We start from the raw sequence: 24,786 nt of genomic DNA, 5'->3' as shown, positions 1-24,786 counted from the left end.
TACAACATGAATCCATTTTCCAAACCTGTTTGTGTTTTTGTCTTACCCTGAATCATTATGGTACAATTATAAGTAAGGGATAATGTACACCCAGCCGGTTGTTATCGCAGAATAAACCCCGACAGAGTGATCAGGACTTGCCAAAAAAGAACCAAAAAAGATAACCAAGAGTATCAAATTACGAATGTGAACTCACTGTAAGAATCACTATTATTGTTCCTCCAAAAACTAATTTAGACTTGTCCATCAGTTTGTAAAAAATCTAGTTCTGGTGGAAGAGTGACCTCTGACCCGACGCATGACGTAGGATGTAGGAGCAGTGTAAGTTTAGGTGAGATTAGATTAGCCTGGCTCTGCCCTATGAAAGCGCTATATAAATGCCTCATTCATGATGGAGAAAAATAAACCTTGGGAGAAACCAGGCTCAGTCGGGGTGCCAGTTCTCCTCTGGCCTATTAACACAGTGTATGATTATTATTCTGACAACCTTACATGTCAGAAAATCATACTGGATTGTAATATTCAAAAGTTTGAGGTATCACGCAAGAGACGGATTTATTGAGGATGATGCGTCAATTACACAAGAATATGAATATTTGAAGGTTCGGAGTCATCGTGCCGGAGACGGTTTTATTGAGGATGACATGTCGAGAAAACAATTATTGAATAGGAATATTCTAAAAATTGGAGTCATCACGCCGGAGACGGGTTTATTGAGGGTGACGTGCCGGTGAGTGTCTCAGCAGACACTCCAGGGATGCATTCAAGCTCTTTTAAGGCATGAAGACATTTTTTTCAGAGGGAAAAAACTATTAAATATGTCATTTTCGTAAAAAAAGATGAGTTTTAAGTGATAAAATAATCCTGCATGTTCACAAAAAATGCTGTTATTTTACTTTCTATAGTTAAAACAACGTATTAGCTTTTAATGTATATGTATCAAATAAATGATCCTAACCCAACATTTAGATCAGAAGTGTATATGAAAATCACTTTTCATAAAGCTAAACTCTACTCTATATTGTGTTGGTATAGCATAATCAAGATCACGAGAAATACACCAACTGCTAATCAAATAATTTTTTTTACACATCATATGATTGTTGAAATATGATTTTGTTCAAGGTGTTTTAAAACATCTGTACATTTCATGGTTCATGTTTTAATCTTCTGGTGTAGGTGAAGACCTCCTGTACAGATACCTTAGCAACGAGCGCATACCAACTATCGCTGAGGAGGCCTCGGGCCCAGGCTCGTCACAGAAGTTCACAGCCCAAAGACCCGCTTACGGGATCGACTGCTCGCGGAACTGCCGACTCATTGGCAATTCGGATATACACAACAGCGCCACCATTCCATATCAGGAGGACTTAATCAAAAAGACCCCCGTGACATCCACCCCCAAACGGCCACCCGCGGAGCCCTCGCTACTGGTCAGTTGGATCACACGGCTTAAGCTATTGACTCACTAATGTCAGCTTGCCTTCTCCCTTTGTCCAGCTGTGTGCGGTGACTCTTTTCTCATGCTTTCACTCTCCTTTCCTCGGGATATTTCTTTGTGCCTCTTATTTGCCTATATTACTACTTGACTAGATTGCCTTAATGTGTCTAAAACGACTAGAATTTAACCTCAGAATTGTATGTTTGGAAACACATGTTGGGAAAATGAGATACATTATCTCGGATTTGCTTTTTATAAAAATGGACTTGTACGCCACAGTATTAATTTGTATATGAAGCCATACATTTGAAAATGTGCATCTACCTCAGCTATTTCCACAGTGGTATCCATGAAATTCAAAGTGTTTATGTAACTGTAGTACTTTTACATAGCTTATGGCTGGAAAAAATGAATCTGGTGAAAAGAAAAGAAATGAAAAAGTGCTTTCCAGTCATTTTTTCCATTTCTGCTAAACCCCATGTCTTTCCAAACAGTTTAGTCAACTAATATCTAATCAGAGAAACAAAGGCATCGTGTTGTTTCTCTTGCTTTGTGTAACCTTCAATTAATGTAATTGGAGGGTTGAGCAAACTTTTTTCCAAAGTTTCGATGAGTTTCATCATGGTTCAGTCGTGTCGTCTCCTTTATGTGCTAGGAGTATGAGTTGTGAGTAAATTATTTTGACAGGTTTTTTTAAATCATTACATTACACCAAAGTATAAATCAGCTTTTGATCTTCTTTTTTTTAATTTGTGGTGTTGTGCTTTGCTTTTGTGGAACATAACATGGGTATTTAACAGTATGTGTATATATATATACTTTTTTTTTAATGCTTATTGCATATTGAAAACATTTGTTTTTGTGAAAACATTTTTCTTAATTTTTTATTAAAGGGACAGGTCACACAAAAATGAAAAATTATGATGTCATTTACTCTCCCTGTGTCGTTACAAATCTGTATTATTTTCTTTCTTGGTAAACAAAAATGAATGTTTTGCAGGTTTATTAAAATTTTCTGTAGCATAAAAGTGGATGCTGCGTACTATCAAGCTCCACAGATCTACAAGCTTTGGCTTTAAGATACATATAGCACACACGTTTTTTTTTTTTTTTTTTTTATTCTTGTGTGGAAGAGAAAATAGAGCAGCTCAGACATTGTGTAAAAAAATCTATCTTTGAGTTAGAATAAAGAAAATAATAAAGTTAAAGGGTTAGTTCACCCAAAAATGAAAAATTCTTAAAGGTCCCGTTCTTCGCGTGTTTTCGAAGCTTTGATTATGTTTACAGTGTGCAATATAACATGAGTTCATGTTTTGCGTGTAAAAAAAACAGAATTTTTCACACAATTTCCTTATCTGTACAGCGCTGTTTCCTCTGTCCTAAAACGGCCTGATGATTTCCTTGTTCTATGAAGTCCCTCCTTCAGAAACACGTAACGAGTTCTGATTGGGCCAGCGTTTCCTGTGTTGTGATTGGACAGCAGCTTAGCGCACTTTGCCCGGAAAGGTCCCGCCTCTTACCATAACAGGGAAATGCAAGCGCAGAATGTGCGCTCTTCTCCACGTGGGAGAGCAACAAGACCACGCCCCCTATTTCGTGTGTTCTTGTGGGCGGAGGGTTAGTCAACAAACGGTTCTAGTGACGTCATTACATCCCTGCACTTCCTGCTGTAGTCCAAACCGGCCGTTCGCTGTAGGCTTTGAAAGGGAACTTCTGTTAAATAAAATATCTTGCTTGGCATTGAACTTTGAGCTTTATAATTTTACAGGTATTATTTATGCTCTAACAGCAACATTACACACTAACTAAAGTTTGAAAGATGGAATTGCGAAGAACGGGACCTTTAAGTCCTACACTGTAAAAAAAATATTGTTGGTTTAACTTAAAAAAGTAAGTAACCTGGTTGCCTTAACATTTTGAGTTTATTAATATACAAATTTTGAGTTGATATAAAGAAGGAAATTAGTTTATTAATAGAAACTCAAAATATTATTGTATCTGAACCACATAAAATGTGATAAATCATGAAAATAGCACAATTTGGCATGTTTCAATCATGCATCATCACATATAAAACACACACAGTTACCCAATATGCTTACAAAATATTTTAATAAAGTTTGTTGATTCTCAAAAATGTTCATTGTAATAACTCAAATTGTAAATTTCAATGAACTCAATTTTAAGGCAACCAGGTAACTTATTTTTGGAAAGAAAATTTACAGTGTAGGTGTATATGACATTCTTCTTTCAGACGAATACAACCAGAGTTCTATTATCCTGGCTAATCCAAGTTTTTAACGGAAGGGAGTGAATTTTTGCCTCATTTATGAAGTCCATAAAAGTGCATATATCCATCATATAACTGCGCCACACTAGCCTAGCTCCACACGGCTCCTGGGGGTTAATAAAGGCCTTCTGAAGTGAAGTGTTTGTGTACGAAAAAAATCCATATTTAAAACTTTATGGACTAAAGTAAAGGATTGCCGTACGCATCGATTTACGGCAAAAGAGTAACCCTTGAACCCTTGACGCATGACTATTGGTGACACAGGATCGCAGAGGATAGAGCAAAATAAAAGAAGAGTGCTTCTGAAAGAAGAATGTCATGCACACCTAGAATGACTTGAGGTTGAGTAAATCATGGGCTAATTTTCATTTTTGAGGGAACTAACCCTTTAATAATAACGTTTTGAATTAATGGTGAGTCCATTATAATGGCATTCTTAGCTTGTCACTGTAAAATCTATGGTTTCAGCCAATTTTGATATTAAATTGTATTTGTTGAGGGAAAATGGTACACATGCTTAAAAAATAGAGAGAAGATGAACAATATAAAACAAAACAAATATTACAAATTAGATTAAACACTATATAAACCCCTATATTTTTAACACCGCTCTACTGTGACAACTGTTTTACTATTAACTTTACTATGTGTTTGCACTATTAACTATAACAATTAACTAAGCTATTGTTCTTCACATGGAGATTTGAACCACATTTACATTTTGTGCCATATTATTTGCTTCTTCCCATTAAAGCTGCTGTTCCAGATGTTTTTGTATTGTCTTCATTGAGTTATTTAGTTGTCTTTATTTTAAAATACTTTGGCATTGACTACAGATTTAACTCCATAAGAAAAGAAGACCAAAGCAGGGTCAAAAAGGTTGCAAATAACGGTGAGAAAGGGTTATAATCGCAGCAGTTTAAAGATTCATTGATATCAAAACTCACTTGACTGAACCCTCGAGCACAACAGACATGACGAGAACAGACAAAGAAACTGAAAGAAAAACAGCTTAAATACGAACAAAACCAATCAATGAAATGAATGACAGCTGTGCATGATAATCAAAGGAAGATCAATACTGATCTTAAAGAGATAGTTCACTTTGAAATTAAATTTTGATATGTTTTAGTTTACCTCATGAGCATTCGAGATGCAGGAGTATTTGTTTCCCATAGTAGTTTCAATTTTGATCATTTTAGGTCAAACTGCTCTTGTCTGTGCCTCACATAATGCAGGTCTATGGTCACCACCTCAAAGAGCATACACAGAGAAGTCCAAATGAAACAATCCTCCATCGTAAGTACACACTGATGGCCTAAGACACGAAACGAGTGGTTTGTGTGAGAAAACGAACAGTATTTATATCGTTTTTCTTGTACACCACTACATCCGACTGATCCGAGGGCGCGCTTGCGGGTTTCCTCTGGTGTACAAGAGGTAAAAACGATATAAATACTGTTCGTTTTCTCACACAAACCGCTCGTTTCGTGTCTTAGGCCATCAGTGTGTACTTACGATGGGGGATTGTTTCATTTGGACTTCTCTGTGTATGCTCTTTGAGGTGGTGACCATAGACCTGCATTATGTGAGGCACAGACAAGAACGGTTTGACCTAAAATGATCAAAATTGAAACTACTGGGGAAACAAATACTCCTACATCTCGGATGCCCATGAGGTAAGCTAAAATATATCACAATTTAATTTCAAAGTGAACTATCCCTTTAAAATACGCTAACTGTGTGGCATGAGGCACCTTCATGCACATTTTCTCTGCTCCTTTCCTTTACATTACGGTTTTACAGTCCGTCTAACTTTTTCTGTTCTCTGCCTTTATCTATCAATCCAACTTACCCTAATATTTTCATACTGACCCTTTTAAATGATTCCATATTTACTGCATTACCCTATTTCACATAAACTAAAAAAGCTTGTTAGCAAAACGCTCAATGAAATGTATTTTTATTGAAGAAATGCATTGATCTTTGCTGAGCAAAGTAACAAGCCATGTCCTCTAGATTTGCATGGAATTTGAATCACTCTTTGAATTATATTATATTTTGAATTATTAACATTATTTTATATTATGTATAGATAAATATGAGGCACGTTTTGCGAGTGATGCATGTGAATATAACACCTTTTGCCTAGAACCTTGTCTTGCATATTTAGTCAGCAAAAACTGTAGCTTACGAGGCCATCCACATCTACAAGAACTCATTGTTAAAATGTAAAAAAAAAAAAATATAATAATTAAATGTTGAAAAGTTACAAATGCTCAGAAAAGTCAGTAGGGATCAGTGTCCTTGTCCTTGTTAACACATGCATTAACTGCTCTTTATGTCCTGCCACAGGATCCTGACTGGGCCTCCAACAGCGCTTTCATCAACAGGTGGGTGCAGAACTAAATGAGCAATGTCCATCAAAAAGCACAGGAAGAAATGAGCTCCACCAGTTTATGCTCAGTTATCAGGAATGTGCTCTTGCTGCCAGGATGCGAGATGCTCTGTGGCCTTGCTGCTCCATTATGTGTATTTTCGGCATGCAATAGTGTGGTGACGGTTTAAATTCCCCATGGACCAAAAAGAGACAACCCCAAGTACTGGAACATTAACCGTTACATGTGGAGGTTGCTTATTATACATTTTCTGAGACAGTATATGATTTATTTCATAATAGTTACATGTTTGGCATAGCTTTAAATGCCATAGGCTAAATGTACCAGCCGTGATGAAACGCAGTAGTACAATGTTACACACTGTAGGATAAAATCAGTGGACCTTTTACCACATAAATGCATGGTTCCAAGTTAAAAAGCAACTTTGTGTGTATTTGAAACTGTAGTTCCTGCGTTAATTGAGTGATTTATTATTTAAGAAAGAAAAATGTGTAATGTGTGTTGAAAAAAAAAGAAAAAGTAACTTAATGAAATTGCCTAGATAACTTTGAAAATTGGGCAGTGGGTTTTTAGTTACATGGCTTAGTCTTGACAGCCTAGATCTTTTATTAGTGGGTGGGGGATATATTAGGCAGCAACTGAACATTTTGTCCTCAAAGTTGATGTGTTAGAAGCAGGACAAATGGGCAAATGTGAGGATTTGAGCGAGTTTGACAAGGGCCAAATTGTGATGGCTAGACGACTGGATCAGAGCATCTCCTAAACTGGAGCTCTTGTGGGGTGTTCCCGGTCTGCAGTGGTCAGTATCTGTCAAAAGTGCTCCAAGGAAGGAACAGTGGAGAACCGGAGACAGGGTCATGGGTGGCCAAGGCTCACTGATGCACGTGGAGAGTGAAGGCTGGCCTGTGTGGTCCGATCAAACAGACGATCTATTGTATCTTATATTGCTCAAGAAGTTAATGCTGGTTCTGATAGAAAGGTGTCAGAATACACAGTGCATCGCAGTTTGTTGTGTATGGGGCTGCACAGCCGCTTGCGTTAAGCAATGTTGTCTGGTCGGGTTACTTTGACACGTCATGGAAACGGTATTCCCTGGTGGCTGTGGCTCTTTCGGCAGGATAATGCGCTCTGCCACAAAGCAAAAATGGTTCAGGAATGGTTTGAGGAGCACAGTGAGTTTGAGGTGTTGACTTAGACTCCAAATTCCCCAGATCTCAATCTGATCGAGCGTCTGTGGGATGTGCTGAACAAACAAGTCCGATCCATGAAGGCCCCAACTTGCAACTTATGGGACTTAAAGGATATGCTGCTTACATCTTGGTGTCAGATACCACAGTACACCTTCAGGGGTCTAGTGGAGTCACTGCCTCGACGGGTCAGGGCTGGTTTGGCAGCAAAAGGGGGACCAACAAAATAATGTTATGCCTCATCTGTATTTTTATATATTTACTTCGCAAGCTAGTTGTAATGTCTATTCAATGATTTATTCTGCCACAATATTATAATACAATATCTTTGAATTATATCAATTTTGGGGCTTTTTATGTAATTTACTATTGCTCTTTAACCTACGTAAAAGCAATGAAAAGGCGTGCATAATGCATGAATCCTTAAAAAAACAAAGAACAGATTAAATGAATTGTATGTTAGATATTGAATACAGTGAGTATTTCATTGAATACATCTGTTTACACAGACACAAAAGCCACATTTCATAAACCACAGGGTACAGTATATAACAACATATGAAAATATATGAGGTTAAGGAAACTTTTTGTGCATTTGGATTTCATTTGCCCAGTGATTTTTTACTTGCCATAAGTTTGTGTTCTGTTATTTTAGCTTCAGACAGTTTATTTTGCCATGCCTGTTCCTGTATTAAATCCGTCATCATCTCCCCAGCAGGTACAGCAACAGTGCCATGCGATCCTGGTCGTTCTCTCAAGCGGTAAGAACCACATCTGTACATGCTTTAGAGCAATTATAACCGTTTTCCAAAATCTTTTTAGCTTTTTTCATATAGTGAGCTGAAAATCTGTGCAGACAAGTGAATTATTTTGCCTTCATTTTATAAGGGAATATCTGAACGAACACTACAGTTTGCAAAATGTTTGTATCAGGGTTTATATTAAACATGTCTAAAATCACTCACTCCAAACATTTACATTTACGCATTTGGCAGACGCTTTTATCCAAAGCGACTTACATTGCATTCAAGGTACACATTTTACATTATTGTCAGTTCTTGCTTTCCCTGGGAATCGAACCCATGACCTTGGCGTTGCTAGCGCCACGCTCTACTAGTTGAGCTACAGGAAAGCCGCTATATGTACTATAGCGGCTTTCCGTATAGTACGTACTCTATAAACTCAACAAGTCACGGTATTCCAAATATCCATGCACACAATACATGTTTATCCAAACAGTCCTCTAATTCTGATAGAAAACCTATCCATTATTATTTCATTTTCATTCTCCAACCCATATTTTATGCTGAACTCAACACACAGAGTGAACTTCCATTGACAGATATTAAGCTGTAATACATTCACACTTTAAAAATAAAGGTTACAAATGTTTGTTTGTTTTTTTTTTTTTTTTTGCATTAATGCCATAGAAGAGCCATTTTTATTCCCCAAAGAACCTTTGGGTGAACAGTTCTTTTAAAAAAAGAACTTCTAATCTAAAGAATCTCCTTCAGCTATAAAGAACATTCTGTGCAGTGGAAAGGTTCTGTGTATCTTCTGTGTAAAGGGATAGTTCACCCCAAAATGAAAATTCTGTCATCATTTACTCGCCCTCATGTCGGTCCAAACCCGTAAGACTTTCGTTCAGCTTCAGGACACAAGTGAAGATCTTTTTGATTAAATCGGAGAGCTTTTTGTCCCTCCACTGACAGCTATACACGACTGACAAATCAACCTTTCAAAAAGTTCATAAAGAGAGTTTGCTTTATATGACGAACAGATTGAAATTGGGCTTTTATTCACATATAAACATGATCTACTCACACATCAGTTGTGGTAAACAGAAGCTCAAGCATGTTCACTTGATGTGTGAAAACCAATGAGGTTCATTCTCATGTTACGCAGCACGTTTGAGCTTCAGCAAGAACCAATGAGGTTCATTCTCGTGTTACGCAGCACGTTTAAGCTTCGCAAGAACCAATGAGGTTCATTCTCATGTTACGCAGCACGTTTGAGCTTCAGCAAGAACCAATGAGGTTCATTCTCATGTTACGCAGCACGTTTGAGCTTCAGCAAGAACCAATGAGGTTCATTCTCGTGTTACGCAGCATGTTTGAGCTTCAGCAAGAACCAATGAGGTTCATTCTCATGTTACGCAGCACGTTTGAGCTTCAGCAAGAACCAATGAGGTTCATTCTCATGTTATGCAGCACGTTTGAGCTTCAGCAAGAACCAATGAGGTTCATTCTCGTGTTATGCAGCACGTTTGAGCTTCAGCAAGAACCAATGAGGTTCATTCTCGTGTTATGCAGCACGTTTGAGCTTCAGCAAGAACCAATGAGGTTCATTCTTGTGTTATGCAGCACGTTTGAGCTTCAGGAAGAACCAATGAGGTTCATTCTTGTGTTATGCAGCACGTTTGAGCTTCGCAAGAACCAATGAGGTTCATTCTCGTGTTATGCAGCACGTTTGAGCTTCAGCAAGAACCAATGAGGTTCATTCTTGTGTTACGCAGCACGCTTGAGCTTCAGCAAGAACCAATGAGGTTCTTTCTTGTGTTACGCAGCACGTTTGAGCTTCGCAAGAACCAATGAGGTTCATTCTTGTGTTACGCAGCACGTCTGAGCTTCGCAAGAACCAATGAGGTTCATTCTCGTGTTATGCAGCACGTTTGAGCTTCAGCAAGAACCAATGAGGTTCATTCTCGTGTTATGCAGCACGTTTGAGCTTCAGCAAGAACCAATGAGGTTCATTCTCGTGTTACGCAGCACGTTTAAGCTTCGCAAGAACCAATGAGGTTCATTCTTGTGTTACGCAGCACGTTTGAGCTTCAGCAAGAACCAATGAGGTTCATTCTTGTGTTACGCAGCACGTTTAAGCTTCGCAAGAACCAATGAGGTTCATTCTTGTGTTACGCAGCACGTTTGAGCTTCGCAAGAACCAATGAGGTTCATTCTCGTGTTATGCAGCACGTTTGAGCTTCGCAAGAACCAATGAGGTTCATTCTTGTGTTACGCAGCACGTTTGAGCTTCAGCAAGAACCAATGAGGTTCATTCTCGTGTTATGCAGCACGTTTGAGCTTCAGCAAGAACCAATGAGGTTCATTCTTGTGTTACGCAGCACGTTTAAGCTTCGCAAGAACCAATGAGGTTCATTCTTGTGTTACGCAGCACGTTTGAGCTTCGCAAGAACCAATGAGGTTCATTCTTGTGTTACGCAGCACGTTTGAGCTTCGCAAGAACCAATGAGGTTCATTCTCGTGTTACGCAGCACGTTTAAGCTTCGCAAGAACCAATGAGGTTCATTCTTGTGTTACGCAGCACGTTTGAGCTTCGCAAGAACCAATGCGGTTCATTCTTGTGTTACGCAGCACGTTTGAGCTTCGCAAGAACCAATGCGGTTCATTCTTGTGTTATGCAGCACGTTTGAGCTTCAGCAAGAACCAATGAGGTTCATTCTTGTGTTACGCAGCACGCTTGAGCTTCAGCAAGAACCAATGAGGTTCTTTCTTGTGTTACGCAGCACGTTTGAGCTTCGCAAGAACCAATGAGGTTCATTCTTGTGTTACGCAGCACGTCTGAGCTTCGCAAGAACCAATGAGGTTCATTCTCGTGTTATGCAGCACGTTTGAGCTTCAGCAAGAACCAATGAGGTTCATTCTCGTGTTATGCAGCACGTTTGAGCTTCAGCAAGAACCAATGAGGTTCATTCTCGTGTTACGCAGCACGTTTAAGCTTCGCAAGAACCAATGAGGTTCATTCTTGTGTTACGCAGCACGTTTGAGCTTCGCAAGAACCAATGAGGTTCATTCTCGTGTTATGCAGCACGTTTGAGCTTCGCAAGAACCAATGAGGTTCATTCTTGTGTTACGCAGCACGTTTGAGCTTCAGCAAGAACCAATGAGGTTCATTCTCGTGTTATGCAGCACGTTTGAGCTTCAGCAAGAACCAATGAGGTTCATTCTTGTGTTACGCAGCACGTTTAAGCTTCGCAAGAACCAATGAGGTTCATTCTTGTGTTACGCAGCACGTTTGAGCTTCGCAAGAACCAATGAGGTTCATTCTCGTGTTACGCAGCACGTTTAAGCTTCGCAAGAACCAATGAGGTTCATTCTTGTGTTACGCAGCACGTTTGAGCTTCGCAAGAACCAATGCGGTTCATTCTTGTGTTACGCAGCACGTTTGAGCTTCGCAAGAACCAATGCGGTTCATTCTCGTGTTACGCAGCACGTTTGAGCTTCGCAAGAACCAATGAGGTTCGTTCTCGTGTTACGCTGCACGTTTGAGCTTCAGCAAGAACCAATGAGGTTCATTCTTGTGTTACGCAGCACGTTTGAGCTTCAGCAAGAACCAATGAGGTTCATTCTCGTGTTATGCAGCACGTTTGAGCTTCAGCAAGAACCAATGAGGTTCATTCTCGTGTTATGCAGCACGTTTGAGCTTCAGCAAGAACCAATGAGGTTCATTCTCGTGTTATGCAGCACGTTTGAGCTTCAGCAAGAACCAATGAGGTTCATTCTCGTGTTACGCAGCACGTCTGAGCTTCAGCAAGAACCAATGAGGTTCATTCTCGTGTTATGCAGCACGTTTGAGCTTCAGCAAGAACCAATGAGGTTCATTCTCGTGTTACGCAGCACGTTTGAGCTTCAGCAAGAACCAATGAGGTTCATTCTTGTGTTACGCAGCACGTTTGAGCTTCGCAAGAACCAATGAGGTTCATTCTTGTGTTACGCAGCACGTTTAAGCTTCGCAAGAACCAATGCGGTTCATTCTTGTGTTACGCAGCACGTTTAAGCTTCGCAAGAACCAATGCGGTTCATTCTTGTGTTACGCAGCACGTTTGAGCTTCGCAAGAACCAATGAGGTTCATTCTTGTGTTACGCAGCACGTTTAAGCTTCGCAAGAACCAATGCGGTTCATTCTTGTGTTACGCAGCACGTTTGAGCTTCAGCAAGAACCAATGAGGTTCATTCTCGTGTTATGCAGCACGTTTGAGCTTCAGCAAGAACCAATGAGGTTCATTCTCGTGTTATGCAGCACGTTTGAGCTTCAGCAAGAACCAATGAGGTTCATTCTCGTGTTACGCAGCACGTCTGAGCTTCAGCAAGAACCAATGAGGTTCATTCTCGTGTTATGCAGCACGTTTGAGCTTCAGCAAGAACCAATGAGGTTCATTCTCGTGTTACGCAGCACGTTTGAGCTTCAGCAAGAACCAATGAGGTTCATTCTTGTGTTACGCAGCACGTTTGAGCTTCGCAAGAACCAATGAGGTTCATTCTTGTGTTACGCAGCACGTTTAAGCTTCGCAAGAACCAATGCGGTTCATTCTTGTGTTACGCAGCACGTTTAAGCTTCGCAAGAACCAATGCGGTTCATTCTTGTGTTACGCAGCACGTTTGAGCTTCGCAAGAACCAATGAGGTTCATTCTTGTGTTACGCAGCACGTTTAAGCTTCGCAAGAACCAATGCGGTTCATTCTTGTGTTACGCAGCACGTTTGAGCTTCAGCAAGAACCAATGAGGTTCATTCTCGTGTTATGCAGCACGTTTGAGCTTCAGCAAGAACCAATGAGGTTCATTCTCGTGTTACGCAGCACGTTTGAGCTTCAGCAAGAACCAATGAGGTTCATTCTTGTGTTACGCAGCACGTTTGAGCTTCGCAAGAACCAATGAGGTTCATTCTTGTGTTACGCAGCACGTTTGAGCTTCAGCAAGAACCAATGAGGTTCATTCTCGTGTTACGCAGCACGTTTAAGCTTCGCAAGAACCAATGAGGTTCATTCTTGTGTTACGCAGCACGTTTGAGCTTCAGCAAGAACCAATGAGGTTCATTCTCGTGTTATGCAGCACGTTTGAGCTTCAGCAAGAACCAATGAGGTTCATTCTCGTGTTACGCAGCACGTTTAAGCTTCGCAAGAACCAATGAGGTTCATTCTTGTGTTACGCAGCACGTTTGAGCTTCGCAAGAACCAATGAGGTTCATTCTCGTGTTACGCAGCACGTTTAAGCTTCGCAAGAACCAATGAGGTTCATTCTTGTGTTACGCAGCACGTTTAAGCTTCGCAAGAACCAATGCGGTTCATTCTTGTGTTACGCAGCACGTTTGAGCTTCGCAAGAACCAATGCGGTTCATTCTTGTGTTACGCAGCACGTTTAAGCTTCGCAAGAACCAATGAGGTTCATTCTTGTGTTACGCAGCACGTTTGAGCTTCGCAAGAACCAATGAGGTTCATTCTTGTGTTACGCAGCACGTTTGAGCTTCGCAAGAACCAATGAGGTTCATTCTTGTGTTACGCAGCACGTTTAAGCTTCGCAAGAACCAATGAGGTTCATTCTCGTGATACGCAGCACGTTTGAGCTTCGCAAGAACCAATGAGGTTCATTCTCGTGTTATGCAGCACGTTTGAGCTTCAGCAAGAACCAATGAGGTTCATTCTTGTGTTACGCAGCACGTTTGAGCTTCGCAAGAACCAATGAGGTTCATTCTCGTGTTACGCAGCACGTTTAAGCTTCGCAAGAACCAATGCGGTTCATTCTTGTGTTACGCAGCACGTTTAAGCTTCGCAAGAACCAATGCGGTTCATTCTTGTGTTACGCAGCACGTTTGAGCTTCGCAAGAACCAATGAGGTTCATTCTTGTGTTACGCAGCACGTTTAAGCTTCGCAAGAACCAATGCGGTTCATTCTTGTGTTACGCAGCACGTTTAAGCTTCGCAAGAACCAATGCGGTTCATTCTTGTGTTACGCAGCACGTTTGAGCTTCGCAAGAACCAATGAGGTTCATTCTTGTGTTACGCAGCACGTTTAAGCTTCGCAAGAACCAATGAGGTTCATTCTTGTGTTACGCAGCACGTTTGAGCTTCGCAAGAACCAATGCGGTTCATTCTTGTGTTACGCAGCACGTTTGAGCTTCGCAAGAACCAATGAGGTTCATTCTTGTGTTACGCAGCACGTTTAAGCTTCGCAAGAACCAATGAGGTTCATTCTCGTGATACGCAGCACGTTTGAGCTTCGCAAGAACCAATGAGGTTCATTCTCGTGTTATGCAGCACGTTTGAGCTTCAGCAAGAACCAATGAGGTTCATTCTCGTGTTATGCAGCATGTTTGAGCTTCAGCAAGAACCAATGAGGTTCATTCTCGAACCGATCCCTAGTCAGCCGAAAAGGGTGGTGAGCGGGGCACAAAGTTTCACACGTCTAGTAAAATGATGTGGTTTTGTTTAATTAATACACTGTACTTTTTCCCCCTTGATTTAGCCCCAAAGAAAGAAAGTGAAGTGACATGCCCCATAGGGAACATTGTAACATGACCAAATGACAGCTTAAAATGTTGCCTGATATAATCAAAAAAATAGACAAACTTAAATATTTTGTCAATAAAATACAATTATTTACTTTTTTAAATAAAATGGCATTTTTTAATCGTTAAAAATATAAACATTTTTGAGTTTGACATTGTGAGTGTGAGTGAACATTGACTCACCCTTTTCTCATGGTTTCTCAAAAGAATTCATAAAAGTATAGAATATGTTAGCGTAGTTCTAATAGGGGCTCATTGTAACGCAGTGTGACAAAAACACACTCCATCTGTGCAACTTTTAACCGCGGCTCGTGTCTTTGCTGTTACATCAGCTTTAAAGAACAATCTCAAATGTTAAATAACACAAATAAGATTACAATAATATCAGATTTGTCCTATTCTAAAATAATAATAAAAAAACACTAAAAACAGAGATGAAAAATAAACTTAAATAAGAAATTTTATTTTGTAATGGTTAAATAAATGATCAGTGAAATTATATCTTCCAAAGATTTTTTCAATTTTGGGGCAATTTTTTCTCTAAATAATGTTGATATAGCAACTAGTAAATACATGAAGTTTCGTCATCCTGGCATGTGTGGAAAGTGTTAAATCATGTGTTACAACTAACCCATAAAATCTGTGTTCTCACTGTCTTTCCTGACAAGTGTGACTGACACACTGCAAGCAGAGAGAATGCTCTGTTGAAACGCTTATGCTGGTTAGGTATGTTTCGAAGCATGTCAGCTGGTTTTAGCTGGTCCTGAGCCGGAGCTTGTTTCTTAGGACCAGCACTTGACCGACTTAAACTGGCTCAAACCAGCTGCCATGCTTCATAACATACCTAACCAGCATATGCGTTTCAACAGAGTGTATATCTCATTTCTGCCTGCCTTCAAAAGAAATAAGACTCCTGTGTTCTTTCGAAATCTGCAGTACATTCTTCAACAGAGCTTTGGAAACAAATGGAAACAAATTTTGGCGCCTTTTCCTCCATAGCTGTTAACTAGAAACTATACGTGACTGCAGCTTGATGACGCAAGCGGACCACGGTTCAAACCCAAATGATATAATATGAGACCAGCGAATCAAAATATCAGATATATTTTGAGTGTGAATGCGTGTTCTCGAAAGTTCTTAAAGGGGTGGTTCCGTGTTTTTTTTCTTGATTGTGTTTATGGGGTGCAGTATAACATGTCTTTATACTTTTTTTGAATGCTGTGTTTATCTTATATTTGACCTTTATTCCACACCGCTGTCTCTACTGTCCTTTAAACGGCTTAGATTGGTTAGATGGCCAAATGTAGTTTCCTGTATTTTTATTGGCTGAAGTGCCAAGCACATTGCCGGAAACAACACGCCCCTTACCATTACGGGCAGAAGTCACATCTGTGGTGACTAGCAAGGGTTTATGATGTCACCAACCCGGGAAGAAGCTTGTTGTAGTGCAAACCGGCCGTTTTTGTAGGCAATAAACTGCGATAACTTTAAAAGACAATATCTCCGTTTGCATTAAACTTTCAGATACTGTTTATGCTCAAGCGAAATTCAAGTGAAATTGCATGCAACCACCTCTTTAAAGTGGGCATTTAAATGAAACAAGGCTTTTTCTAGACAATGGCTTATGGTCATGCTGGTGCCAGCCTCCTCTCAGTGAGAAACACTGTTATAAGCCGCTCTTGCTTTGAGAAACATTACACAGACAGAGCAGAAGAATGGGCCCTCTGTGCCGGGCAGCGACATGGCCGTCCCTCAGGGGGAGATTTATTTAGGTGGTGTGATAATCACCTGTGCAGAGCATTGTGAGAAATGATCCATAGTTGAATCCTGAGTTAATCGCATGAAGTCTGAGACAGCCAAGATAGGGGTTTCTCAATCACATGGACACCATTTTAGTTCATTACAAAGACATTGAAAAAATGGGCTTTGTTGGAGAAAGAAATGTGGTTTTAAACATTGCACATTTCACCAATATTTTTCAAAGCACTGACAATATCAGAATATTATGGGTGATATTGTTTTCTTGGTACATTAAAAGAGGAACATCCACTTCTGGACCTTGGCGACCTCTGGTGGTTAGTTCTGGTAACTCTTTAATACAGCAAAAAACAAGTTGATGTTGGATGAGAAAATATACGCTTCATTCAAATGTATATTCTGTTTATTAAAGTCTATAGCCATTTGACCTGTGCCATATGATTACAGTCCAGCTAAAATTTAAGATTATTTTAACTGAGCTTGCCCAGTCAACATTGCAAACAACATAATGGCACAATACATAATACATGGAGTAATACAATATTAATAATGACAGAGAATGAGGAATAATGACTGAGAATTATATATTCTCTATTGTTTTAATTTTCTGTATCAAACACCTAATCAAACAAAATAAAATAAAAAAAATGTTTCGTGAATTCTATGCTTCCGAAATTCTAATATCACCGGTTGTTACAAGTGCTAAACTGTGTTAATCCAAGGGAGAATCCAAGAAAAGGATTAAACTCACTTTTAATGAACACCAGGGAAAACAAAGCTAAAACATAACAGTAACATTAGACAAGGGACTAAGGCCCTGTCCATACGAAGCCAGAGCTTTCCCAATCCGATTTATTTTTTTCCTCGTTTCAAGAAATATCTGCGTCCAAACGAGATTACCGAAACAAACTAAAAAATGATGTAGTTTGCATGCCAGGCCAGTGTGTGGCGCTGTAATTCTGCCACACAAATACACTAAAACCAGAGAAGAAGAGTTGTGGCTAGAAGGGGCATAGCAGTAGGAGTTGGCAAAATCTCACAATAAAATAACAATAAATACATTTGCTACTTAACAGATGTGTTTTATAAGCACCTACACCTACCACAACCCTAAACCTATCCTTACAATAATGCAGATACGGTAATTAAATGAGGCGATATTGATGTGTGCACAGGGTTGCCAACTTTTATGTTCAGGTTGGAGTGGGATTTTTTTTGCGGGGGTGGAGGGGAGAGACTGGGGGGGGGGGGGTCCTATTTCAAATTTAATTTAGTATCAATTCATATGTAGTATATACATAATAAGGAAAATTAGTTTGTTTTAGCACTATTTGAAACGTTTCTATTTGAAACGGTCAAATTATATGTGCTTGCATTTATTAATATTCACTTGTGCTTATATAAGTATCATTATTCACTAAAAGTATATTAACGTTTTAAAATTTCACATTTAAAGAAATCTAGTGTTTGATCTAAATATTTATTCAAATGCAAGACTGTTTTTGAAGAACTAGATTAGATATATGTATAGGCTTTTTATTCTAACATTATGTTCAATGATGTACAACACATACCTCTGTTAAAATTTCAAAAATGTAGTTGTTTAGTTGAAGGGTTTCATGACCCTTTAAAGAGCCATAAGGGTAATGGCATTACAAATTAACATTATTATTTTTTAAGCAACAAAATGACTCTAATTTACCTCTTTAAATTAGAATTCTCTATTTTAACCTCAATTACTACACAAATTGAAATATAAATAATGAAAATATTAGAAGAAATATATTTTAAGTGGTCATTAATTGACTATAATTATTGCACAAGTAGAATTTAGTAGCCTACCAAAAGATCTCTTCAAAATATTAAATAAACATTATTGAGCTAAAATATAGAACACTTATTTGATTGAAAAATAGTTACGGTGTATGGTCACATTTGACCATCAATGGGTATTAGTTTGACCAATTAGTAAGGAATACCTGAGGGCTAAATACAAGAATAAAATGTATGTCAACAATGTTCTCTTTCACTCTCCATAATAAAACGATCCAGTGAATATGGCTGACTTAATAATCAATGCACACTAAGCTGTACTGTTTAACAAAACTTGCTGCAAACATCTGTAGAGTGAAACTGTTGTGTACCTTGTTTGTTGTGTGTTAAGCCATTCAAATGCATTGACACCGCGCTAGAAGTATTGAGCGCTCCATGTACCACGTGACTGCGCGCGCCGCCGGTAGATGAGAGCATGTTGCCACTCCGCTTTTCAACGCCTCTGACTTTAATTAGCGCCAAAACGCTATTTATTGTTTGAATTTCGCATTAAGACTTAATAATAATCATAATAATAATATTAATAAAATATATAGGCCTAGCTTTGTTTAATATAAAAAGCAGGTTTGGCAATTTGGCGTGAGATTAAGCTGGGCAGCGTGAGAGCGTGACGCCTGAAAGCGTGTGTGTCACGCCAAATGCGTGAGTATCCCTTAACTCTTTCACCGTGCTGGACGTAGTGTGATGACATCACCGTTTCGCACAATATAGGCCTACGGATTGGCTGTACACACGAAAACGGAAGATTGACGTTTTTAGATTTATTCACTCTGGGACCCGGTTTCATAAAATATTGGATTCATGCTTGCAAAATGCCGGATCCGTGTGGACGAAACGCTGATAAATTACAAAATGTATACTGTAATAAAGTTCTTAGATGGGAAGGAAGGAGGCGGGAACCGGCAAACATTCAACAACTTTTATTAAATAAACAAAACGGAAGTAAACCGCGGGCAGCCCCTCACTGACGACTTCCCGCACACACATAACAAAACATAAACAAAACTCTACATAAAGTCCAGGCTTGGTCCTCTCTCTTCCTTGACTGGTGTCGCTCGTCCTTAAATGCCTCCGAGCTCCCTCATGAGAGGACTCGGAACAGAACTAGAGACAGGTGCTTAACATAATCAATAACCATAGAAACAAACAAGGATCGGGAACACAGCAGGAACAGGGGTCCATTCTTCATACCTCACTCCAGGCCCAGTTCTAAGGTGTGCTAGAGCTAAGCTCCCTCAAACTCAAGCAAAAGCAGTTGAAACTGGAATAATATATTGGCGAAACTTGTGTTTGCGCTCTGGGGAGCGTCAAATGCATCTATCACTATGTGTTTTTGCAGCGTTTGATTAATGTAGCCAATCCCGATATAACGTTAGTTGTAATATCTCTCGAACACGATGTATAATCAGAGGTTTTTAACAAAGCAACAGCATTTTAGTGAGCAATCTTGGATTTGCTTTTGAGGCTACAGTCTAGGGGTGTCCCCGACTAAAGATTTACACATTCGAATCAGAATTTTCAAATCTCTCTATGGCATACCTGTCAAGTATCCAGTTTTGGCCGGGAAAGTCCCGTATTTACCCTTCTTTCCCGCCATCCTCCCGTATTTGTATTTTCCCGTAAATCTCCCGTATTTTAACCTGCGTTATTAAAAAATAATAATACCGGAGTAAAAAAAACTAAAACATTTCCAATCTGAGCTCTGTAACTAGCCTCGCGATAACTGCCATGTGCAGTAGCCTGTGGCCGTTGTCGCGAGGTTTGTGTGAGTTCAGATGACAAGTGACAACGCGAGGAAAAAACAAAACAGAGATGATGGACGTAACGATAGAGACGGAAGGCACTCCTGGCAAAAAAACCCAAACCCTTGTGGAAATACCTTGATCAATGGGACAGCGAATGTAATTTTCTGAAGAGGAGCAGGTGGGGGACAGTCACGCGTTTTGTAAGTTTTGTAACTGCGACTTCATGTGCGACAGAGGACCGACGGCCAATAGTATACTGCAAAGTTTCGGAAGTGACATATTCACTCTGCACGAGACAAAAAATATCCTCCCAAGACCCAGAATCAATATTTTGCCTCTGTAGAAGACATATTTTAGTGAATTTTATATTTTAGTGAAAGTCTGGATATTATTATGAATATTCCCATTTATTACTCCCATTATTACTCGTGATTTAATTTGATTAAAATATCTGGATTAATTTGTCTGAGATTACTGCACGTTCTTGTGTTCATTGGAAAGAGCAGATTTATTGATACTCAAAACCATGATCAGCAGTGCAGCGATTGGCTGGCGGCAAGACAGTAACGTAATGACATCATATTAAATGAGAACATGAAGTAAAACAGCCAAAACAACAAGTGACAAAAACGACTTAAAAGTTACAATAAAAAAACATTTGTGTACTGTTTGTTACACGATTCCCAATTATTTCCATTATTTTACCATTTCTAGTATTTGTACAGGCTTTACATTTTTAGTTCAATGCTGTAATTAGCAATTTGTTTAATTTTACCTGTGAAGAAGATTTTTTTGCATGCCGGTAATGATTTGTTTCTTCATATTTTTTTTAGCTTATATGTGAATAAAAGCCTACCGGTTTATTAAATCTGTTCATCATATAAAGTGATCGTGTCTCTTCAGAAAATTGGGAATAAACCATTTAATTCATATGGATTAGTTTTATCTCTTAGTAGTTGCGCATTCTGAAATCGTTCAGATTTCATTAAACATATCTTTGTTTGAGTGACATAAATACAGTGGGGCAAAAAATGTATTTAGCCAGCCACCAATTGTGCAAGTTCTCCCACTTAAAAGGATGAGAGAGGCCTGTAATTTTCATCATAGGTACACTTCAACTATGAGAGACAAAATGAGAAAAAAATCCAGAAAATCACGTTGTCTTATTTTAAATGAATTTATTTGCAAATTACGGTGGACAATAAGTATTTGGTCTATAACAAAAGTTAATCTAATTTTTTTTAAATATATATATATATATATATATATATATATATATATATATATATATATATATATATATATATATATATATATATATATATATATATATACCCTTTGTTGGCAATGACAGAGGTCAAATGTTTTCTGTAAGTCGCCACAAGGTTTTTACACACTGTTGCTGGTAGTTTGGCCCATTCCTCCAGATCTCCTCTAGAGCAGTGATGTTTTGGGGCCGTCGCTGGGCAACACAGATTTTCAACTCCCTCCAAAGATTTTCTATTGGGTTGATATCTGCAGACTGGCTAGGTCACTCCTGGACCTTGAAATGCTTCTTACGAAGCCACTCATCATTGTCATGCTGAAAGACTCAGCCACGTTTCATCTTCAATGCCCTTGCTGATGGAAGGAGGTTTTTACTCAAAATCTCTTTATACATGGCCCCATTCATTCTTTTCTTTACACGGATCCATGCTTCACAGTATATATTGTGTTATTTGGATGCAACTTAGCATTCTTTCTTGTCAAAACACGACAAGTTGAGTTTTTACCAAAAAGTTCTATTTTGGTTTCATCTGACCATATGTCATTCTCCCAATCCTCTTCTGGATCATCCAAATGCTCTCTAGCAAACTTCAGATGGGCCCGGACATGTACTGGCTTAAGCAGGGGGACACGTCTGGCACTGCAGGATCTGAGTTCCTGTCGGCGTTGTGTGTTACTGAGCTTATATAGCTGCTTATCTAATGCAGATTCAGTCTTCCCAGTCCGCTGCAGGTCTACAATTTTGTTTCTGGTGTCCTTTGACAGCTCTTTGGTCTTGGCCATAGTGGAGTTTGGAGTCTGACTGTTTGAGGTTGTGAACAGGTGTATTTTATACTGATAACGAGTTCAAACGGGTGCCATTAATACAGGCAACGAGTGGAGAACAGAAGAGCCTCTTAAAGAAGAAGTTACAGGTCTGTGAGAGACAGAAATCTTGCTTTTTTTTGTAGGTGACCAAATACTTATTTTCCACCATAATTTGCAAATAAATTCTTTAAAAATCAGACAATGTAATTTTCTGGATTCAGTCTGTCATAGTTGAAGTGTACCTTTGATGAAAAGGCCTCTCTCATCAGAGACAGGCCTCTCTCATATTTTTATTTTGCACAATTCGTGGCTGAAATACTTTTTTGCCCCCCTGTAATTATTGAGAATTAAAATTTTTGGGTGAAGTAACCCTTTAAGGAAAGTTTTTTTGGTTAAAAATTATCCAAAATAAATTTTTGAGTACATAACACGCCAGTGTTTAAAACGATCTCCTTTCCTTAGCCCGATTCACAATGGTAAACTTGTAATAATGTGCTATACTTTGAGTGGACCTGTAGCTTTTTGTGGGAAATTCGTGCATGGCGCTGTTTGTCTTTGCGTAATTATGTCACGGCATACATAAAGGAGTCTGGCTAGGAGGCTATTGCATGTGAGGATGCTGCAGGTCGCGGATCATTTTATATCCTTTTCTCACAGCAGCTAGAATAATTAAATGTTTCATTTTAATGGTGGATTGTAATCTATATTTGTAATCTATATTTATGACGTTGTTTGCTATATGGAATGATAGTTTGGGCAGCTTGCTTGACTGATGTCATTTACCTCTTATTATTTATTTGTGTTGGATGTGGATTTTTGTTGTTGGAGCCAATAGGAATGCAAACATTAGATCTATTGCAGTCTTCCCTTCCCCACAATAGAGGTTTACTTATACTGAATTTATGAAAATGGTCTGTTTAATTTAAAAAGCCACAAACAGTCAATGTTTTTGTTGTTTGTTCAGTTTGCTTTAGTTTTGTCATGGCAAAACAGTTGTTGAACATTCTGTTTGAAATTGTAAAAATTGTATTGTCTTGGTAATGGTTTCACATTGGGAATGTTGAAATTGTCTATTTTTGTGCTTTTGAGCTAGATGTATGAATGATTAATGTGTTTTTTAAAAGAGTTTCTGTTGGTGAAGTTTTGGACTTGCCATTTGTTCTGAGGAATAACGCTCTGAGGAATGTAGATGAAGATTTTGATATCCATTGCTTTTTTCAATGAACAACTACTGCATTTATATTAACACAGTAACCAGAGTTCACTCAGTAACGGTTCTTGGTTGTTACATAAGGTGATGTTTTGAGTCATGCATGAATATTATAATCAGTGGCGGCAGAGACTACACCAGAGACTACACATAACACTGAATGATTCAGAAGTTCACTTCTATTTCATGTGATACCATTTGTCAATGACAGTTTAGAAATGCTTTTAGAAATGCATAATCAGCTTTCATGTGATCGTGTTTACTGCCCTTTTCGTGGAGAATAAGAAGTGGAGAATGTTTTGAAATGTTTCTTGCGCAAGCAGAAGTTCTTTTTTTTCTCTGAAATTGTCTGGCTGTGTGCTCGGCCACTTAATATTGATCGTGGTAGGAGGACAGTTACATGCCATTTCAGAGTGTAAAAACACACTCCACCTGGTCAAGTCTGGTGAACAGGTAAATCAGATAAAGTATTAATATATTATCTACATTTATTGTATACAAAAAATTATTTCAAAAAGTATTATTATCAACTGCATGCTGAAGAGCTTAAAATATCTCTTCAAAATGCTCTCATCTAATCATCTTAATAATTATTAGAATATATATATATATTTTTAGATATATCAGATTCTGACACTTTAATCATGTAGTGTCACTTCATAAGACCCACTATTTTAGCCTAATGTCTTGTTTATTATGGTTACAATATAGACAAATTGTGTCTGTTCTGTGGCAGAAAACCTTTTTTGGATGATTATCAGGTGTGAAACATCTAAAACTGAATGATATATTTGCATGTGAAGAAAATGCTCTTTTAAATATTCTGTTAAACCTGAAAGAGGAACTTGAAACGTTGGGGAAAATTGAGCAATAGGTTTCATTTAGCTTGCATCTTTTTCCACGGTCAGTTTTAATGTTAAGTCATTAAACTCTTCTACTTTTTTCGTAGCTTCTTTATTGTGAATACTTTTTTTTCAGGTTGATAAAGCAGAGATAATTTGCCTGTTAATGGTGCGACATTCTGAAGAGTTTTGCGTGCCTGTGTTGTTTATTTATGATGTTAGGTATTTTGGTGGCCATATTTTGATCAATTTTTTTATAGTTTTTTTTCCCCACATCAATCTACACTCCATACACCATAATGACAAAGCAAAATCTACATTTATAAAAAAATAATATTAATGTTCTGGAAAAAATGGCGTTTGGGGGTAAAATGTGTGTTATTTTGGCAAGGTTGCCTGCTAAAATTCACATTTCTGGGTCTATATATCACATAATTGAGGTCACTTCAACTCGCGGACATAGAAAACAACCCTTGAGAAAACCGCGGACTTGGCAACACAGTACAGTTGAGCTCTGTTGACATTTGACAACTAATTTTATGCGTCGCTTCATTGCTCTGATTTGTTGTAGGTCTATCCAATCGAGGTCTCTCCTGGTTTGGTTGAAAAACGCCTCATAATCACAGCCCAATGGAGCAGTATCAGACTCATATTCTGACTAGAATTGAGTATGACCACGTCAGGCTATTAGATTCCCAGATCCATGTTG

The 24,786-nt window shown here is 38.6% G+C and overlaps 1 protein-coding gene and 1 non-coding gene across 6 annotated transcripts in view; one reads left to right on the top strand and one right to left on the bottom strand.

Annotated features, from left to right (window-relative positions):
• Window positions 1-24,786, top strand: part of LOC137091585 (connector enhancer of kinase suppressor of ras 3-like) — a 105,118-nt gene that overhangs the window by 69,186 nt on the left and 11,146 nt on the right. For 3 of the 5 annotated variants that reach the window (XM_067456153.1, XM_067456157.1, XM_067456155.1), the window contains 3 exons: window positions 1,180-1,433; window positions 6,087-6,124; window positions 8,033-8,078. In XM_067456153.1, coding sequence (XP_067312254.1) covers window positions 1,180-1,433; window positions 6,087-6,124; window positions 8,033-8,078 — 338 coding nt within the window. Of the gene's footprint in view, window positions 1-1,179; window positions 4,161-6,086; window positions 6,125-8,032; window positions 8,079-24,786 lie in introns of those variants that run through there. The other 2 variants (XM_067456154.1, XM_067456158.1) reach the window with 2 other exon arrangements.
• On the bottom strand, window positions 8,377-8,451 carry trnaa-agc (transfer RNA alanine (anticodon AGC)). The gene has a single exon. It is a non-coding gene; the product is annotated as a tRNA-Ala (tRNA).

The sequence above is a fragment of the Pseudorasbora parva genome, chromosome 10 (assembly GCF_024679245.1).
Source record: "Pseudorasbora parva isolate DD20220531a chromosome 10, ASM2467924v1, whole genome shotgun sequence".
Lineage (NCBI taxonomy): Eukaryota > Metazoa > Chordata > Actinopteri > Cypriniformes > Gobionidae > Pseudorasbora > Pseudorasbora parva.
Note: the sequence above shows the minus strand (reverse complement) of the source record. Positions and strands in the feature narration are given on the sequence as shown.